This window comes from Macrobrachium nipponense, chromosome 25 (genome assembly GCF_015104395.2).
Source record: "Macrobrachium nipponense isolate FS-2020 chromosome 25, ASM1510439v2, whole genome shotgun sequence".
Classification (NCBI taxonomy): Eukaryota; Metazoa; Arthropoda; class Malacostraca; order Decapoda; family Palaemonidae; genus Macrobrachium; species Macrobrachium nipponense.
In genome coordinates this window covers 5,784,830-5,804,502 of record NC_087214.1, presented here as the reverse complement: position 1 = coordinate 5,804,502, position 19,673 = coordinate 5,784,830, and the positions used below count along the sequence as shown (strand labels likewise).

Sequence of the window (19,673 nt, the reverse complement as noted above, 5' to 3'; positions counted from 1 at the left end):
GCTCTAATGAAATGCATCGTCGAAGGAGGTATATCGGAGCGTACCCAGTGATGTTTTTTTTCTGGAATATTCTAGTCAGGAGAATATTTAAGAAGAATCGCATGGTTGACACCCCTTGTGGCCAAGCCATACAAGCCCTTGAAAAAAATGAGAAGTACAGGCCGCGAGAAGGATATAATGTGCTTTGAGGTTTGTGCCCAGGTTAAAGCTACAAATTATGATACAAATACTTCTCTCTGATACAATGCACCTCACAGTTTTGCCATGATTCAGTCTACTCCGAAGTTACTGGGACACTTTAGCACTCTCTTGGCGTCTTCAAGTCCATTGTAATACTGAGAGGCCCTGTGAAGCTGCCCTTCCGAAGCCGGATTCAAAAACCTCTTCCTCCTCTTCTTCTTCCTTCCCCTGTCTCCAGAATCCTAGGACGGCATATTCAGGAAGTAATCATCAGAAAAGCGGAAGGAGAAGTACACGTCACTATGAAGTCGTTAGCAGTTAATTTTATGGCTCTGCTCCTCTCAGTTGGAGCAGTGGTTACTAATTCTTGTTATCATATTGGCATCCAGTTCGCTGGATTGTGTTCTGTTATTTTCAAAAGCGTTTCTCGAACGGATTTCAAGGACAGGAGAGGTGGTCTTCAGGAAGAGGCTGTGGCCGCTCTCAGAGAAGAGGTTGCACTTAAGGAAAGGGAGATCACAGAAGCGAAACGAGCTTTCAAGGAGGAAAGCCGAAAAAACAAGATCCTGCGATCTATGATAGAAATTCTGAGAATACGCGCTTCCAAACGAGAAGAGGAGGATATGGAACGCGCCCAGACGAAGCAGGAAAGTGAATTCAGACGTAAAATTACAACGTATACCGACCTTGAGAAAGACATTCAAGTACTCAAGGAGGGACAAGAAGTCCTACAAAAACAGATGGAACAACTCATGAATCTTCTGAGGAAAGAGGAAGAAAGGCCACTTGGCGAGCAGAGTCATATTAATCAGGATATGAAGACGCCAAAGGGTTGGCCGACTGAGGCTAGACGAGAGAAATATTGGGAAGAAGAAAATGTACATCTTCACGAATTGATGGTTGAAAGTGATTTGAGTTACTGTTCACTGGTGAAGAAAGATTCGAACTGGCATTCCAATGATTGTGATTCGTCGTGGTGCGTAGTCTGTGAATTGGAAGACAGGATGAAGGCGGACGAAGCCGAAGCTTGGAATGCGTCTGGGAGGAGGAAGAATAAGAGGAAAAGGAAGGCGCCCATGGCAAGGAGATACAGACCAAAACGTTGGAATCCCAGGGAAAGCGCTTCTGGCTTAAAATTCAACGGAAGCATTGGAAAGGTGAGAAAGCCGCAAAAGAACAAGAGTCAGCCGAAGCGCCATCTGAATTATTACGAGGACTATGCCGAGACGCAGGCTCTGCGTGAGGAGCTCGCCAGGCAAGATTCAGAGCTTGACTACATGGAGGACCTGCTTAGCATCGGCAAAAGCAAGTATCAACGTCTCCAAAAGCGACTGGACTCTGAAAAGGATCATAACAGATTACTGATGAATGAAAACTCGAAGATGAGAGGAAACCTGGAAAAGCTCTGCGAAATCGAGAAAGAACTGAGAATCCAGCTTGACAGAGCAAACTGCTCTCTCGCCCGAAAGGACGAGGAAATGGCAGTTATGAAACGTAAACTCGATGAGGTACATTTGGCGTTTGCAAGCAAGTCCAAAATTCATGACGAGCAGGGTAACGCGTTGTTCAAGTGCCAGAAAGAGAATGCAAAGCTGGAAGAGCAGGTCCAGAGACTCTGCAAGGAAATTGAGAAAATGCGGCAAGAAGAAAACTTGAGGTTGTGTGAACTCCAGCAGAAAGACAAACAGCTAAATTTAATGGAACAGCTGCTGAAGGAGAGGGACTCCGAAATCAAGAGGGGACTCGGCGAAGATCTGGAATTAAGGGAACTCGTGGATTATCTGCAGGGACAGCTTGAATGCATCAATCGGGAGAGGAACCATCTGGCCGAGCAATTAAAAAACCTATTATTGGTATGTCGCCATCAAAAGATGGGGCTATTAAAGTACGACAAGGTGATACAAATACTGATGGAATGGCGGGAAGGCGTCAGACAAGGATTACAACAGAAGGACTTCGAAATGGTGATCGCCAACCGTCAATAGCATAAAAGGAAAAGAAGAATAAGCAGAGAGAGGAGGACTGGATTGGAAGAGATTTCTGGAGAGAGACAATATGAAAAGAACTGAACGTATGGGTATGAGTGGGCATGAATGTAGGTATGAATGTGGGTATGAGTGGGTATGAATGTAGTTATGAATGTGGGTATGAGTGGGTTGAATGTAGGTATGAATGTATGTATGATTGTGGGTGAATAGTTATGAATGGGTATGAATGGGTGAATGTAGATGAATGGGTATGAGTGGGTTGAATGTAGGTATGAATGTATGTATGATTGTGGGTATCAATGCACGTGAATGTAAATGTGAGCGCGCTCACTTGCGGATGAGTGAATGACTGTGAAATTTGTGGTTCTTTTCTTGCACTCTCTTTAATTTCTCTAACCAATCTAACTCATTCTCTTTCTCATATAAATTCTCTCCTAAGCCCAAACCTGGACCTACACCTAAGCCTACAGGATATGGGGATGCTGCAAGTTACATGGTCTGGAAGGAAGACCAATACTCAATCTGGACATGAGGTAACTACTATAGACCTGCACCCGAGGCTGGAGGATGGAAGGCAGTTGGGGGGCTGCTGGAAGTTCCCTGGCCTAGAAGGAAGATCAATACTCAGTCTGGACTTGAGATACCTACTAGACCCTGACCCGAGGCTGGAGGATGGATGGCAGTTGGGGGACTGCTAGAAGTTCGCTGGCCTAGAAAAAAGACCAATATTCAGTCTGGACTTGAGATACCTACTAGACCCTGACCCGAGGCTGGAGGATGGAAGGCAGTTGGGGGGCTGCTAGAAGTTCACTGGCCTAGAAAAAAGACCAATATTCAGTCTGGACTTGAGATACCTACTAGACGATCCGACCCGAGGCTGGAGGATGGAAAGCAGTTGGGGGGCTGCTAGAAGTTCACTGCCTAGAAAAAAAGACCAATATTCAGTCTGGACTTGATATACCTACTAGACCCTGACCCGAGGCTGGAGGTGGAAGGCAGTTGGGGGCTGCTAAAAGTTCACTATGCCTAGAAAAAAATCCAATATTCATCTGGACTTGATATACCTAATAGACCCTGACCCGAGGCTGGAAGATGGAAGGCAGTTGGGGGACTGCTAGAAGTTTGCTGGCCTAGAAAAAAAACCAATATTCAGTTTGGACTTGAAATACCTACTAGACCCTGACCCGAGGCTGGAGGGATGGAAGGCAGTTTGGGGCTGCTAGAAGTTCACTGCCTAGAAAAAGACCAATATTCAGTCTGGACTTGAGATACCTACTCGACCCTGATCCGAGGCTGGAGGATGAAAGGCAGGCATTTGGGGGGGGCTGCTAGAAGTTCAATGGCCTAGAAAAAAAAGACCACCAATATTCAGTCTGGACTTGAGATACCTACTAGACCCTGATCCGAGGCTGGAGGATGGAAGGCAGTTGGGGGGCTGCTAGAAGTTCACTGGCCTAGAAAAAAGACCAATATTCAGTCTGGACTTGAGATACCTACTAGACCCTGATCCGAGGCTGGAGGATGAAAGGCAGTTGGGGGGCTGCGAGAGTTCAATGGCCTAGAAAAAAGACCAATATTCAGTCTGGACTTTGAAATACCTACTAGACCCTGACCCGAGCTGGAGATGGAAGGCAGTTGGGGGGCTGCTAGAAGTTCGCTGGCCTAGAAAAAAGACCAATATTCAGTCTGGACTTGAGATACCTACTAGACCCTGATCCGAGGCTGGAGGATGGAAGGCAGTTGGGGGGCTGCTAGAAGTTCACTGGCCTAGAAAAAAGACCAATATTCAGTCTGGACTTGAGATACCTACTAGACCCTGATCCGAGGCTGGAGGATGGAAGGCAGTTGGGGGCTGCTAGAAGTTCACTGGCCTAGAAAAAAGACCAATATTCAGTCTGGACTTGAGATACCTACTAGACCCTGACCCGAGGCTGGAGGATGGAAGGCAGTTGGGGGACTGCTAGAAGTTCGCTGGCCTAGAAAAAAGACCAATATTCAGTCTGGACTTGAGATACCTACTAGACCCTGACCCGAGGCTGGAGGATGAAAGGCAGTTGGGGGGCTGCTAGAAGTTCACTGTGCCTTGAAAAAAGACCAATATCCAGTCTGGACTTGAGATACCTACTAGACCCTGATCCTCCGATAGGCTGGAGGATGAAAGGCAGTTGGGGGGCTGCTAGAAGTTTCAATGGCCTAGAAAAAAGACCAATATTCAGTCTGGACTTGATATACCTACTAGACCCTGCCCGAGGGCTGGACCCGGATGGAAAGGCAGTTGGGGGACGGCTAGAAGTTCGTGGCCCAGAAAAAAAAACCAATATTCAGTCTGGACTGAGATACCCTCCTAGACCCTTGACCCACGGAGGAGGAGGAAGGGAAGGAAGGGGGGTGACTGCCTAGAAGTTCATTGGCCAGAAAAAAGAACGTATTCAGTCTGGACTTGAGATACCTACCTAGACCCTTTGACCCTGAGGATGGAGGATGGAATGGCAAGGAAGGGGGACTGCTAGAAGTTTTCGCTGCCTAGAAAAAAAACCAAATATTCAGTTTGGACCTTGAGAATACCTCTAGACCTGACCCGAGGCTGGAGGATGGAAGGCAGTTGACTGCTAGGAATTTTCATGGCTTAGAAAAAAAAGACCAATATTCATCTGGCCTTGATATCTACTAGACCCTGACCTGAGGCTGGTAGGATGGAAGGCAGTTGGGGTACTGCTATAAGTTTCGCTGGCCTAGAAAAAAAACCAATATTCAGTTTGGACTTGAGATACCTACTAGACCTGACCCGAGGCTGGAGGATGGAAGGCAGTTGGGGGGACTGCTAGAAGTTCACTAAAAAAAAGGACCTATTCAGTTGGACTTGAGATACCTACCTTAGACCTGATTCCGAGGCTGGAGGAATAAAAGGCAGTTGGGGGGCCTGCCTAAGAAGGTTCGCTGGCCTTAGAAAAAAAACCATATACCGCCTGGACTTGAGAACCTACTGACCCTGATCCGAGGCTGGAGGATGGAAGGCAGTTGGGACTGCTAGAAGTTAAGTTCTGGCCTGAGACCAATATTCAGTCTTTGACTTGAGATACCTACTAGACCCTGACCCGATGACCCGGAGGATGGAAGGAAGGATGGGGACTGCTAGAAGGTTCACAGGCCTTAGAAAAAAAGACCAAATTACGTCTGGGGACTTGAAGATTACCTAACCTAGACTTTGACCCGCAGGCTGGAGGATTCAAGGCAGTTGGACTTGATAGATTCACTGGCCTAGAAAAAAAGACAATATTCAGTTTGACTGGATCCGAGTACCAAAAAACCGAACCCACTGGAGGATGGAATGCAGTTGAGGACTTGCTAGAAGTTCGACTGGCCTGGAAAGAGGAAAAAAAACCAATATACAGTCTGGACTTGAGATACCTACTAGACCCCATGGACCCAAGGATGGAGGATGGAAGGCAGGTTTAGGGGCCTGGTAGGAAAATTACTAGGAATGGAAAAAAGACCAATTTCAGGGGGTCTGACTTGAGATCCTTACTAGACCCTGATCCCGAGGCTGAAGGATGAAGGCCAAGTTGAGGGACTGCTAGAAGTTCCACTGGACTAGAAAAAAGGACCGAAACTATTCCAGTGGACCTTGAGATACCTTAACCCTAGACCCTGAACCCGAGGATGGAGGAAGGAAGGCCAAGGTTTGGATGGGACTGCTAGAAGTTCACTGGCCTAGAAAGAAAAAAGACCAATATTCAGTCTGGACTTGAGATAACCTACTAGACCCTTTGACCCGAGGCTGGAAGGATGGAAGGCAGTTGGGGGACTGATAGAAGTTCACTGGCCTAGAAAAAAGACCAATATTCAGTTTGACTTGAGATACCTACTAGAGACCTGAACCGAGGCTGGAGGAAGGAAGGCAGTTGAGGGACTGCTGGAAGTTCACTGGCCTAGAAAGAAGACCAATATTCAGTCTGGACTTGAGATACCTACTAGGACCCTGACCCAAGGATGGAGATGGACCGATGGAAGGATGGAAGGCAGTTGAGGGGCTGCTAGAAATTCACTAGCCTAGAAAAAAGACCAATATTCAGTCTGGACTTGAGATACCTACTAGACTTTGACCCGAGGCTGGAGGATGGAAGGCAGTTGAGGGACTGCTAGAAGTTCATACTGGCCTAGAAAAAAGACCATATTCAGTTTGACTTGAGATACCTACTAGACCTGACCCAAGGCTGGAGGATGGAAGTGGCAGTTGAGGGACTGGCTGGTAAGTTCACTGGACTAGAAATGGAAGCACCAATATTCAGTCTGGACTTGAGATACCTACTAGACCCATGACCGAGGAGCTGGAGGATGAAAGAAGGCAGTTTGGGGGACTGCTAGAAGTTCACTGGCCTAAGAAAAAAGACCATAATTCAGTCTGGACTTGAGATACCTACTAGACTAGACTGATCCGAGGCTGGAGGATGGAAGGCGTTTGTTGGGGGGCTGCTAGAAGTTCACTGGGCCTAGAAAAAAGACCAATATTAAGTTTTGGACTTGAGATACCTACTAGACCCTGACCCAAGGATGGAGGATGGAAGGCCAGTTGGGGGACTGCTAGAAGTTCACTATGCCTAGAAAAAAGACCATTATCAGTAATGGACTTGAGATACCTACTAGACTCTGACGAGCTGAGGAGAGGAAGGCAGTTGTAGCTGCTAGAAGTTCGCTGCGGAACCTAGAAAAAAGACCAATATTCTGTTTGGACATGGGATACCTACTAGACCCTGACCTGAGGCTGAAGGATGGAAGGCAGTTGGTGGACTGTTAGAAGTTCACTGGCCTAGAAAAAGACCAATATGCAGTCTGGACTTGAGATACCTACTAGACCCTGACCCGAAGCTGGAGGATGGAAGGCAGTTGGGGGGCTGCTAGTTCACTGCCTAGAAAAAAGACCAATATTCAGTCTGGGACTTGAGATACCTACTAGACCCTGACCCAAGGCTCGAGGATGGAATGCATTGGGGGAGTGGGGGAACTGCTAGAAGTTCACTGCCTAGAAAAAAAGACATATTCAAGTCTGAGGGACTTGAGAAACCTGATAGACCCTGACCCGAGCTGGAAATGGAAGGCAGTTGGGGGGCTGCTAGGAAGTTCAATGCTAGAGAAAAAGACCAATATTCCCAGTCTGGACTTTGAGAAACCTGATAGACCCTGACCCGAAGCTGGAGGATGGAAGTTCATTTTGGGGGGTGTGGGGGGCTGCTAGAAGTTCATGGGCCTAGAGAATAACATATTCAGTGTGACTTGACGATACCTACTAGACCCTGACCCGAGGCTGAAGGATGGAATGGCAGTTTGGGGGACTGCTAGAAGTTCCACTGTCCTGGAGAACAAAAAAGACCAACTTTCAGTCTGGACTTGAGATACCTACTCCAGACCTCCCTGACCCTAGGCTGGAGGATGGAAGGCAGTTGGGGGGACTGCTAACAAAAGTTTCAATGGCCTAGAAAAAAGACCAATATTCAGTCTGGACTTCAGATACCTACTAGACCCTGACCCAGGCTGGAGGATGGTAGGCAGTTGGGGGACTGCTAGAGTTCAATGGCCTAGAAAAAAGACCATATTCAGACTGGACTTGAGATACCTACTAGACCCTGACCCGAGCTGAAGGATGGAAGGCAGTTGTGGTACTGCTACAAGTTCACTGGCCTAGAAAAAAGACCAATATTCAGTCTGGACTTGAGATACCTACCTAGAACCCTGACCCGAGGCTGGAGGATGGAAGGCAGTTGGGGGACTGCTAAAAGTTCAATGGCCTAGAAAAAAAGACAATATTCGTCTGGACTTCAGATACCTACTAGACCCTGACCCGAGGCTGGAGGATGAAGGCCAGTTGGGGGACTGCTAGAAGGTTCAATGGCCTAGAAAAAAGACCAATATTCAGACTGGACTTGAGATACCTACTAGACTGACCTGAGGCTGGAGGATGGAAGGCAGTTGGGGGACTGCTAGAAGTTCAATGGCCTGAGAAAAAAACCAATATTCAGTGTGGGACTTGAGATACTACTAGACCCTGACCTGAGGCTGGAGGATGGAAGGCAGTTGGGGGACTGCTGCTAGAAGTTCAATGGCCTATAAAAAAGACCAATATTCAGTGTGGACTTGAGATACCTACTAGACCCTGACCCGAGGCTGAAGGATGGAAGGCAGTTGTGGTACTGCTACAAGTTCACTGGCCTAGAAAAAAGACCAATATTCAGTCTGGACTTGAGATACCTACTAGACCCTGACCTGAGGCTGGAGGATGGAAGGCAGTTGGGGGGCTGCTAGAAGTTCAATGGCCTAGAAAAAAGACCAATATTCAGTCTGGACTTGAGTACTACTAGACCCTGCCTGAGCTGGAGGATGAAGGCAGTTGGGGGGCTGCTAGAAGTTCAAGGCCTAAAAAAAGACCAATATTCAGTGTGGACTTTGGATCCTACTAGGACCCTGACCTGAGGCTGGAGGATGGAAGGCAGTTGGGGGACTGCTAGAAAGTTTCAATGGCCTAGAAAAAGACCAATATCATGTGGACTTGAGATACCTACTAGACCCTGACCTAGGCTGGAGGATGGAGGCATTGGGGGACTGCTAGAAGTTCAAATGGCCTAGAAAAAAGACCAATATTCGTCTGGACTTGAAATCCTACTACCCTGACCCGAGCTGAAGGATGGAAGGCAGTTGGGGGGTGCTAGAAGTTCAATGGCCTAGAAAAAAGACCAATATTCAGTCTGGACTTGGATACCTACAGACCCGACCTGAGCTGGAGGATGGAAGGCATTGGGGGACGCTCAAGTTCATGGCCTAGAAAAAAGACAATATTCAGCTGACTTGAGAATAACCTACAGACCCTGACCCGAGGCTGGAGGATGGAAGGCGTTGGGGGACTGCTAGAAGTCAATGGCCTGAAAAAAAGACCAATATTCAGACTGGACTTGAGTTACCTACTAGACCCTGACCCGAGGCTGGAGGAAGGAATGCAGTTGGGGTACTGCTAGAAAATCAATGGCCTAGAAAAAAGACCAATATTCAGTCTGGACTTGAGATACCTACTAGACCCTGACCCGAGGCTGGAGGATGGAAGGCAGTTGGGGGACTGCTAGAAGTTCACTGGCCTAGAAAAAAGACCAATATTCAGTCTGGACTTGAGATACCTACTAGAGCCTGACCCGAGGCTGGAGGATGGAAGGCAGTTGGGGGACTGCTAGAAGTTTGCTGGCCTAGAAAAAAGACCAATATTCAGTCTGGACTTGAGATACCTACTAGAGCCTGACCCGAGGCTGGAGGATGGAAGGCAGTTGGGGGACTGCTAGAAGTTCACTGGCCTAGAAAAAAGACCAATATTCAGTCTGGACTTGAGATACCTACTAGACCCTGACCGAGGCTGGAGGATGGAAGGCAGTTGGGGACGGCTAGAAGTTCACTGGCCTGAAAAAAAGACCAATATCCAGTCTGGACTTGATATACCTAATAGACCCTGACCCGAGGATGGAGGATGGAAGGCAGTTGGGGGGCTGCTAGAAGTTCACTGGCCTAGAAAAAAGACCAATATTCAGTCTGGACTTGAGATACCTACTAGACCCTGACCCGAGGCTGGAGGATGGAAGGCAGTTGGGGGACTGCTGAGTTCACTGGCCTAGAAAAAAGACAAATATTCAGTCTGGACTTGAGATACCTACTAGACCCTGACCCGAGGCTGGAGGATGGAAGGCAGTTGGGGGCTGCTAGAAGTTCGCTGGCCTAAAAAAAAGACCAATATTCAGTCTGGACTTGAGATACCTACTAGACCCTGACCCGAGGCTGGAGGATGGAAGGCAGTTGGGGGCTGCTAGAAGTTCACTGGCCTAGAAAAAAGACCAATATTCAGTCTGGACTTGAGATACCTACTAGACCCTGACCCGAGGCTGGAGGATGGAAGGCAGTTGGGGGACTGCTAGAAGTTCACTGGCCTAGAAAAAAGACCAATATTCAGTCTGGACTTGAGATACCTACTAGACCCTGACACGAGGCTGGAGGATGGAAGTTCACTGGCCTAGAAAAAAGACCAATATTCAGTCTGGACTTGAGATACCTACTAGACCCTGACACGAGGCTGGAGGATGGAAGGCAGTTGGGGGACTGCTAGAAGTTCAAGGGCCTAGAAAAAAGACCAATATTCAGTCTGGACTTGAGATACCTACTAGAGCCTGACCCGAGGCTGGAGGATGGAAGGCAGTTGGGGGACTGCTAGAAGTTTACTGGCCTAGAAAAAAGACCAATATTCAGTCTGGACTTGATATACTTACTAGACCCTGACCCGAGGCTGGAGGATGGAAGGCAGTGGGGACTGCTAGAAGTTCACTGGCATGAAAAAAAAAAACCAATATCGTCTGGACTTGAGGATACCTACTAGACCCTGACCGAGGGATGGAGGATGGAAGGCAGTTGGGGGGGCTGCTAGAAGTTCTGGACGGCCTAGAAAAAAAGACATTCAGTCTGGACTTGAGATACCTACTAGACCCTGACCCGAGGATGGAGGATGGAAGGCAGTTGGGGGACTGCTAGAAGTTCACTGGCCTAGAAAAAAGACCAATATTCAGTCTGGACTTGAGATACCTACTAGACCCTGACACGAGGCTGGAGGAGTGGAAGGCAAGTTGGGGGGCTGCTAGAATTTTGCTGGCCTAGAAAAAAGACCAATATTCAGTCTGGGCTGACGATACCTAAAAAAGCCTGACCCGAGGCTGGAGTCTGGATGGCAGTTGGGGGACTGCTAGAAGTTCGTTGGCCTAGAAAAAAGACCAATATTCAGTCTGGGCTTGAAATACCTACTAGACCCTGACCCAAGGCTGGAGGATGGAAGGCAGTTGGGGGACTGCTAGAATTTTGCTGGCCTAGAAAAAAGACCAATATTCAGTCTGGACTTGAGATACCTACTAGACCTTGACCCGAGGCTGGAGGATGGAAGTCAGTTGGGGGACTGCTAGAAGTTCGCTGGCCTAGAAAAAAGACCAATATTCAGTCTGGACTTGAGATACCTGCTAGACCCTGACCCAAGGCTGGAGGATGGAAGGCAGTTGGGGGACTGCTAGAAGTTCACTGGCTTAGAAAAAAGACCAATATTCAGTCTGGACTTGAGATACCTAATAGACCCTGACCTTACCTTACAGACCTTACATCTTGTTCGGGTTGCCCCAGGTCCCTCAGTGTGAGGCACCTCTAATGTCTACCAGAGAGTTGCTAGTACATCTTCCGGTATATTTTGCATCTTCCAATCTTGGATGGTCTGGGATGCAGTTTTAGATATTTGTCGAGCTTATTCTTAAACACATCTACGCTCACTTCTGATATATTCCTCAGATGAGCTGGCAACGCATTGAATAGACGCTGCATTATCGATGCTGGTGCGTAGTGGATTAATGTCCTGTGTGCTTTCCTTATTTTTCCTGGTATAGTTTTGGGCACTATTAATCTACCTCTGCTTGCTCTTTCTGATATTTTTAGTTCCATGATATTTTCTGCTATTCCCTCTATCTGTTTCCATGCCTGAATTATCATGTAGCGTTCTCTTCTCCTTTCTAGACTATATAATTTTAAGAATTGTAGTCTTTCCCAGTAGTCTAGGTCCTTAACTTCTTCTATTCTAGCTGTAAAGGACCTTTGTACACTCTCTATTTGTGCAATATCCTTTTGATAGTGTGGGTACCATATCATATTGCAATATTCAAGTGGACTACGAACATATGTTTTATAAAGCATAATCATGTGTTCAGCTTTTCTTGTTTTGAAGTGCCGTAACAACATTCCCATTTTTGCTTTACATTTTGCCAACAGAGTTGCTATTTGATCATTGCATAACATGTTCCTATTCATCATCACACCAAGGTCTTTAACTGCTTCCTTATTTGTGATGGTCTCATTATTAGGTCCCTTATATGCATATAGCTTTCTTTCTCTGTCTCCATAATTTATTGATTCAAATTTATCAGAGTTAAATACCATCCTATTTACCTCTGCCCAATCATATACTTTTGTTAAGGTCTCTTTGTAGAGCGTTCCTATCTTCATCACAAGTAATTTCTCTACTTTATTCTTGTGTCATCTGCGAAACTACTCATACCGAATCCTTCACATTATTGTCTATGTCTTCAATCATAATAACAAACAGTATTGCAGCTAACACCGTACCTTGCGGCACACCTGGATATTACCTTGACTTCATCCGATTTCTCGTCGTTTGCAATAACTATCTGTTTTCTGTTGTGTAAAAATTCTTTTAACCATCTCCTACTTTATCCACGATATTGTGTTTTCTAATTTTCTTCGCTAATATATTATGGTCTACTTTATCAAAAGCTTTTGCAAAGTCTAAATAAACCACATCTGTTTCATTTCCGCTTTCATATTTTTGAATATGTTCTCACGGTGGACTAACAGTTGGGTTTGTGTACTTTTTCCGGGTACGAAACCATGTTGTCCTTTATTAAACAAATATTTTTTATTAAATGTTTCATAATATTTTTCTTCATTACCCTTTCATACACTTTCATAATATGTGATGTTAGACTCACAGGCCTATAATTACTTGCCTCTAGTCTTGATCCACTTTTGAACAAAGTAGGGGTAATATATGCTAATTTGTGCTCATCATAATCTTGCCTGTATCTACACTTTGTCTTAATAATATTGCAAGTGGCTTTGCGATAAAATGAACTACTTTCTTTAACAAAATAGCAGGAATTCCATCAGGCCCTGCAGCAGCTCCATTTTTAATTTCATTAATAGCCTGCACAATATCAGTTCATTAAATATTATGTCAGCTAAATATTCACTATTTTCATCCTTACTTCTATATCATTATCTTCATTATCTATTCTAGGGTGAATTCTACTTATATCGTTCTGCCAGTATGTTGCAAATTTCCTTTTTTTTCATTCGTTAATCTCCCTTCAATTCTCAGAGGGCCTATTTTCTATTCTTTCTTTTATTCATCTTCTTCGCATATGCGTATAATAGTTTGGGGTTTTGCTTGATATTTAATAGGGTTTTTTTCTTCCAAGTCCCGTTTTTCATTTTCTTTTGATTGTATAATCTTTTGTTCTGCATTTTCTATCTTACTTTTTAGTTCTATAACTTTCCATGCATTTTTTTCTTTTGCAAGACCTTTTTTCCACTTTCTGATTTTCTGGAACAAGATCCTTCTGTCTCTTGGTATGCATGAATTGATGTTTTACTTTTCTTCTTCGGTATATATTTTTCCACTATTTTCTCCAATATTTTATATAATATCTCCGTATTTACCCTTATGTCATCACTTACGAAAATGTTATCAATCTTTGTTTAATTCTTCATTAATTTCTGACCATTTTATATTTTTTACTGTAGAAGTTGTATTTTCCATATCCTTCCCCACTTTTTCATTTCTTGCTTATCTCTATTTTCACTTGCTTTGGAGAATGAACTGTTAATTCTATGACATTATGGTCTGAAATATTCGCATTATAAACTATTATTTCTTTAACATAATTAGCCTTCCCGTTCACCAAATACTAGGTCTAAAGTATTTCCTTTCTTGTTGGCTAGGTGATTTATTTGTTGAATGTTGTATTCTAGTAGCATATCTAATAGCTTTTCAAATTGCCTCTTATCTTCTGCCACTACTATTACTCTCTTTTTTATATGTATAAGTACAACCACAATCTCCTATTCGTTCTTCCATTCTACGAAAGGAAAGTTGAAGTCACCCAGATAGGAGAATAGTCCAGTCCTTGTGATTTCTACATATATCATCCAATTTTTCAATTATTAAGTCAAACTCTTTAGTATTAGGAGGTCTATATATTACTATGTTCATCAATTTTTCAGATTCAAATTCTACCGCTATTAGTTCACATTCTGAGTTACTATATTTCTTCTATATATTTTTCCTTGTTTTCTTTTTTGTCTTTCCCATATATTGCGGTTCCCCCTTGATTACCTATTTTTTCTATCTGATCTATAAGTTTGGAACCCTTTTATTTGATCATCATTCCCAGTCTCTGGGAATACCAGTTTCACTTATATTCATCTATATCTATTTTCTTTTCATTTTGGGTTAGTTTTCTAAGTACTCTATTTTTCTTTTTGAGTTACTCGTAACTAAACCCTGCGCATTCATCACTATGATGGTTTGCGTGTTTTCTCCTTCATTTTAATAAAACTGGTAGTAATAAGGATTTTTCCCATGTCTCTTTCCTGTTCTGGTATGTTGTTCTTTTTTTCATTTCAGAAATTCTGACATTAAAAAATCCAACTTTTCCATAATATTTGATCTTCCTTCATCATAATTATTCATTTTGTCTGTTCTGAATCTGCAATTTTCTTTTCTCCGTTTCTGCAATATCCTCTTGCATATAAATACAGTTATTATCTCTTGGGTATAATTTGCGGAGCTGATGCTTTGAAATTTTTTGCTGACACCTCTGCATATCTCATTGGTGTTTGCTTTTCTCTTTTACCTGATATTCTTGATTTCTCTCTTTATTTGTTTCTTTCTTATTTTGGATTTTATTACTTGGTTGGTTATTTATTTGATTATGATTCATGGCTACAGGGTGCATATATTTGCATTTTTTGTCGAACTTACATCCTTTTCCTTCTTTAGGTTTTTTACATATTTTTTGGATGCAGATCTCTGCAATCATCCCCATATCCATCTAAGTATGCACATTTACCATCCAATATTTCATAGTTTTGACATATCTTAGGATGTTTGTAGTAACATCTTTCTCCAAATCTGCAATTCCCTCTTTTCAAGGTTGCAGATTTTGTCTTTCTTGTCTATTTTTTCCTCTTTCCCGTCATTGTATAGATCTGGGTAGAGCCTCTTCGGGATTGCTTTTCTGTTGTCATATCGTAATTTATTTCTCGTAGGTATGCTGCTTTATTGCCTCATAGTTAGTATCAATGAGTATCTCTGCATCCATACTTTTATCTTGTTCTTTGTTTTCCTTATTTTTTTCTGTCATTTCATTTTTGTTTACTTCTCTTCCGTTTTCCTCTTCTTCTTTTTCTTCTTCTTCTTCTCTTCTCTTCTTCTTCATCCTCAACTATTTGTACATTCAATCTTGATTTAATAACATTGTCTATCCATGAATAGACATGTGAACAAAAAATTCTTGTATCTTTTCTCGCAATCTTGTATTACCTCAGCACACTGTGGATGGGTCGGAATGATGCATGCAGCACATTTTCTGATTAGGTTTTGTGGGATTGACTATGCTATACCAAACCTTACACAGTTTGCATGCTTTTGGCATTCTTTTTCCTAATGCATCAATTAGGATATTCACAAGATTCACCTTATTCTTTTCTTTGTCGGGAATATGTTGGTTTATGTATATTTTCTTTATGAGTCTCTTGACCACTTGGATTTTATTTGGAACTTCTTCAATTATTTTCAAGATGTTTTCATTAGATTTGTTCCAGTTTGAAGGATTATATCCTTCTAATATATCTATGAATGCTTTTGTATCTTTTTGGTTAGGACTGTTGCTGATTTCATAGATGAGAAATGCCAGTTCCCTTCCTGCTACCTCATCGTATTGCGAATCTGCTAAACACGCCAATTACGCGCCACCTCTTCCCGCAGTTGGAACTTACTGCCATCTTGTTCTGATTTATAGTATTACACTTGATAAACTAACTTAGAAGACGCTTTATCCTACTATTTCACACTAATCTTATCACCGATAGTTCACGAACACTTCTAGATATTTCTCAAATTCTAGTCGTATGTTAAACTTGTGATATCTGTTGATTAATCTGAGTTCAAGCGGGTACGTCTCACCAAGCAAGATGGCTACTTACGAGAGGCTGGAGATGGAAGGCAGTTTGGGGACAGCTAGAAATTCACTGGCCTAGAAAAAAGACCAATATTCAGTGTGGACTTGAGATACCTACTAGACCCTAACCCGAGGCTGGAGGATGGAAGGCAGTTTGGGGACAGCTAGAAGTTCACGGGCCTAGAAAAAAGACCAATATTCAGTCTGGGCTTGAGATACCTACTAGACCCTGACCCGAGGCTGGAGGATGGAGGATGGAAGGCAGTTGGGGGGCTGCTAGAAGTTCGCTGGCCTAGAAAAAAGACCAATATTCAGTCTGGGCTTGAGATACCTACTAGACTCTGACCCGAGGCTGGAGGATGGAGGTGGAAGGCAGTTGGGGGCTGCTTCTAAAAAGTTCGCTGGCCTAGAAAAAAGACCAATATTCAGTCTGGGCTTGAGATACCTACTAGACCCTGACCCGAGGCTGGAGGATGGAGGATGGAAGGCAGTTTGGGGGCTGCTAGAAGTTCGCTGAAGGCACTGGAGAAAAAAGACTAATATTCAGTTTTGACTTGAGATGTCTTCTAGACCCTGACCCGAAGATAGAAGGCAGTTGGGGGGCTTCTAGATGTTCGCTGGCCTAGAAAAAAGACCAATATTCAGTCTGGACTTGAGACCTACTAGACCCTGACCCGAGGCTGGAGGATGGAAGGCAGTTGGGGGGCAGCTAGAAGTTTGCTGGCCTAGAAAAAAGACCAATATTCAGTCTGGACTTGAGATACCTGCTAGACCCTGACCCGAGGCTGGAGGATGGAAGGCAGTTGGGGGGCTGCTAGAAGTTTCCTGGCCTAGAAAAAAGACCAATATTCAGTCTGGACTTGAGATACCAGCTAGACCCTGACCCGGGGCTGGAGGATGGAAGGCAGTTAAGGGGCTGCTAGAAGTTCAATGGCCTAGAAAAAAGACCAATATTTAGTCTGGGCTTGAGATACCTGCTAGACCCTGACCCGAGGCTGGAGGATGGAAGGCAGTTGGGGGACTGCTAGAAGTTCACTGGCCTAGAAAAAAGACCAATCTAGAAAAAAGACCAATATTCAGTCTGGACTTGAGATACCTACTAGACCCTGACCCAAGGCTGGAGGATGGAATGTAGTGAAGGGACTGCTAGAAGTTCGCTGGCCTAGAAAAAAGACCAATATTCAGTCTGGACTTGAGATACCTACTAGACTCTGACCCGAGGCTGGAGGATGGAAGGCAGTTGGGGGGGACTGCTAGAGTTCAAGGGCTAGAAAAAAGACCAATATTCAGTCTGAACTTGAGATACCTACTAGACCCTGACCGAGGCTGGAGGATGGAAGGTAGTTAAGGGACTGCTAGAAGTTCGCAATGGCCCTAGAAAAAGACCAATATTCAGTCTGGACTGAGATACCTACTAGTACCCTGACTCGAGGCTGGGGGATGGAAGGGCAGTTGGGGACTGCTAGAAGTTCACTGGCCTAGAAAAAAGACCAATATTCAGTCTGGACTTGAGATAACCTACTAGACCCTGACCGAGGCTCGAGGATGGAAGGGCAGTGGGGGACTACTAGACCCTGACCGATGTGGCAGGATGGAAAGAGTAGTTAAAGGGGACTGCTAGAAGTTCGGCTGGCCTAGAAAAAAGACAAATATTCAGTTGGACTTGAGATAACTACTAGACCCTGACTCGAGGCTGGGGGATGGAAGGCAGTGGGACTGCTAGAAGTTCCCACTGCCTAGAAAAAAGACAATATCCAGTCTGGACTTGAAGATACCTTACTAGACCTGGACCCGGCCTCGAGGAAAAAGGAAGGCCAGTTGGGGGGATAACTAGAGTTCCACTGGCCTTTAGAAAAAAGGACCAATATTCAGTTTGGGAATGAGATACCTACTAGAAACCCTGGACCGAGGATAGAGGATGGAAGGAAGTTTGGGGGGAAAACTGCCAGAAGTTCACTGGCATAGAAAAAAAAGACCAATATTCAGTCTTGGACTTGAGTATACCTACGGAAACCCTGACACCCGAGGTCTGGAGGATGGAAGGCAGTTGGGGGGACTGCTCGAAGGTTCACTGGCCTAGAAAAAAGGACTCCAAAATTCAGTTCTGGGACTTGAGATACCTACTAGTACCCTGACCCGAGGATGGAGGATGGAAGGAAGATGAAGACGTGGGGACTGCTAGAAGTTCACTGGCCCTACCCGATAGAACCAATATTCATCTGACCAAATCGTCTGGACTTGATACCTACTAGACTCTGACCAATTCCCAAGGCTGGAGGATGAAGGCAGGCATTGGGGGAGTGCTTGAAGTCACTGGCATAGAAAAAAGACCAATATTCAGTGTGGACTTGACATACCTACTAGACTCTGACCCGAGGCTGGAGGATGTAGACAGTTGGGGGACTGCTAGAAGTTCATTGATCTAGAAAAAAGACCATATTCAGTCTGGACTTGAGATACCTACTAGACTCTGACCCGAGGGTGGAGGATGGAAGACAGTTAGGGGACTGCTAGAAGTTCACTGGCCTAGAAAAAAGACCAATATTCAGTGTGGACTTGAGATACCTACTAGACTCTGACCCGAGGCTGAGGATGTAAGGCAGTTGAGGGACTGCTAGAGTTCATGATCTAGAAAAAAAACAAAAAAAAAACCAATATTCAGTCTGGACTTGAGATACCTACTAGACTCTGACCCGAGGCTGGAGGATGGAAGGCAGTTGGGGGACTGCTAGAAGTTCACTGGCCTAGAAAAAAGACCAATATTCAGTCTGGACTTGGAGTACCTAACTAGACCCTGACCCGAGGCTGGAGGATGGAAGGCAGTTAGGGGACTGCTAGAAAGTTCATTGATCTAGAAAAAAGACCAATATTCAGTTTGAACTTGAGATACCTACTAGACCCTGACCCGAGGCTGGAGGATGGAAGGCAGTTAGGGGACTGCTAGAAGTTCATTGATCTAGAAAAAAGACCAATATTCAGTTTGAACTTGAGATACCTACTAGACTCTGACCCGAGGCTGGAGGATGGAAGGCAGTTGGGGGACTGCTAGAAGTTCACTGGCCTAGAAAAAAGACCAATATTCAGTCTGGACTTGAGATACCTACTAGACCCTGACCCGAGGCTGGAGGATGGAAGGCAGTTGGGGGACTGCTAGAAGTTCATTGATCTAGAAAAAAGACCAATATTCAGTTTGAACTTGATACCTACTAGACCCTGACCCGAGGCTGGAGGATGGAAGGCAGTTAGGGGACTGCTAGAAGTTCATTGATCTAGAGACCAATATTCAGTTTGAACTTGAGATACCTACTAGACTCTACCGAGGCTGGAGGATGGAAGGCAGTTAGGGGACTGCTGGAAGTTCACTGGCCTAGAAAAAAGACCAATATTCAGTGTGGACTTGAGATACCTACTAGACTCTGACCAGAGGCTGGAGGATGGAAGGCAGTTGGGGGACTGCTAGAAGTTCATTGATCTAGATCGAAGACCAATATTCAGTGTGGACTTGAGATACCTACTAGACTCTGACCCGAGGCTGGAGGATGTAAGGCAGTTGGGGGACTGCTAGAAGTTCATTGACCTAGAACAAAGACCAATATTCAGTCTGGACTTGAGATACCTACTAGACTCTGACCCGAGGCTGGAGGATGGAAGGCAGTTGGGGGACTGCTAGAAGTTCACTGGCCTAGAAAAAAGACCA

General features: G+C 44.6%; 2 protein-coding genes across 2 annotated transcripts in view; one reads left to right on the top strand and one right to left on the bottom strand.

The window, feature by feature from the left end:
- The first annotated feature begins 262 nt into the window (after window positions 1–262).
- Window positions 263–2,990, top strand: LOC135199138 (golgin subfamily A member 6-like protein 24). The gene is made up of 2 exons (XM_064227048.1): window positions 263–2,346; window positions 2,438–2,990. Exon 1 carries the CDS (start codon window positions 483–485, stop codon window positions 2,163–2,165), a length of 1,683 nt encoding a protein of 560 aa, XP_064083118.1. The 5' UTR covers window positions 263–482; the 3' UTR covers window positions 2,166–2,346; window positions 2,438–2,990.
- Window positions 2,496–19,673, bottom strand: part of LOC135198975 (TGF-beta-activated kinase 1 and MAP3K7-binding protein 2-like) — a 29,512-nt gene continuing 12,334 nt past the window's right edge. Inside the window, exons 9-11 of the mRNA XM_064226895.1 lie at window positions 16,312–16,498; window positions 3,233–3,298; window positions 2,496–2,650 (exon numbers count right to left, since the gene is read on the bottom strand). Coding sequence (XP_064082965.1) covers window positions 2,496–2,650; window positions 3,233–3,298; window positions 16,312–16,498 — 408 coding nt within the window. The remainder of the gene's footprint in view (window positions 2,651–3,232; window positions 3,299–16,311; window positions 16,499–19,673) is intronic.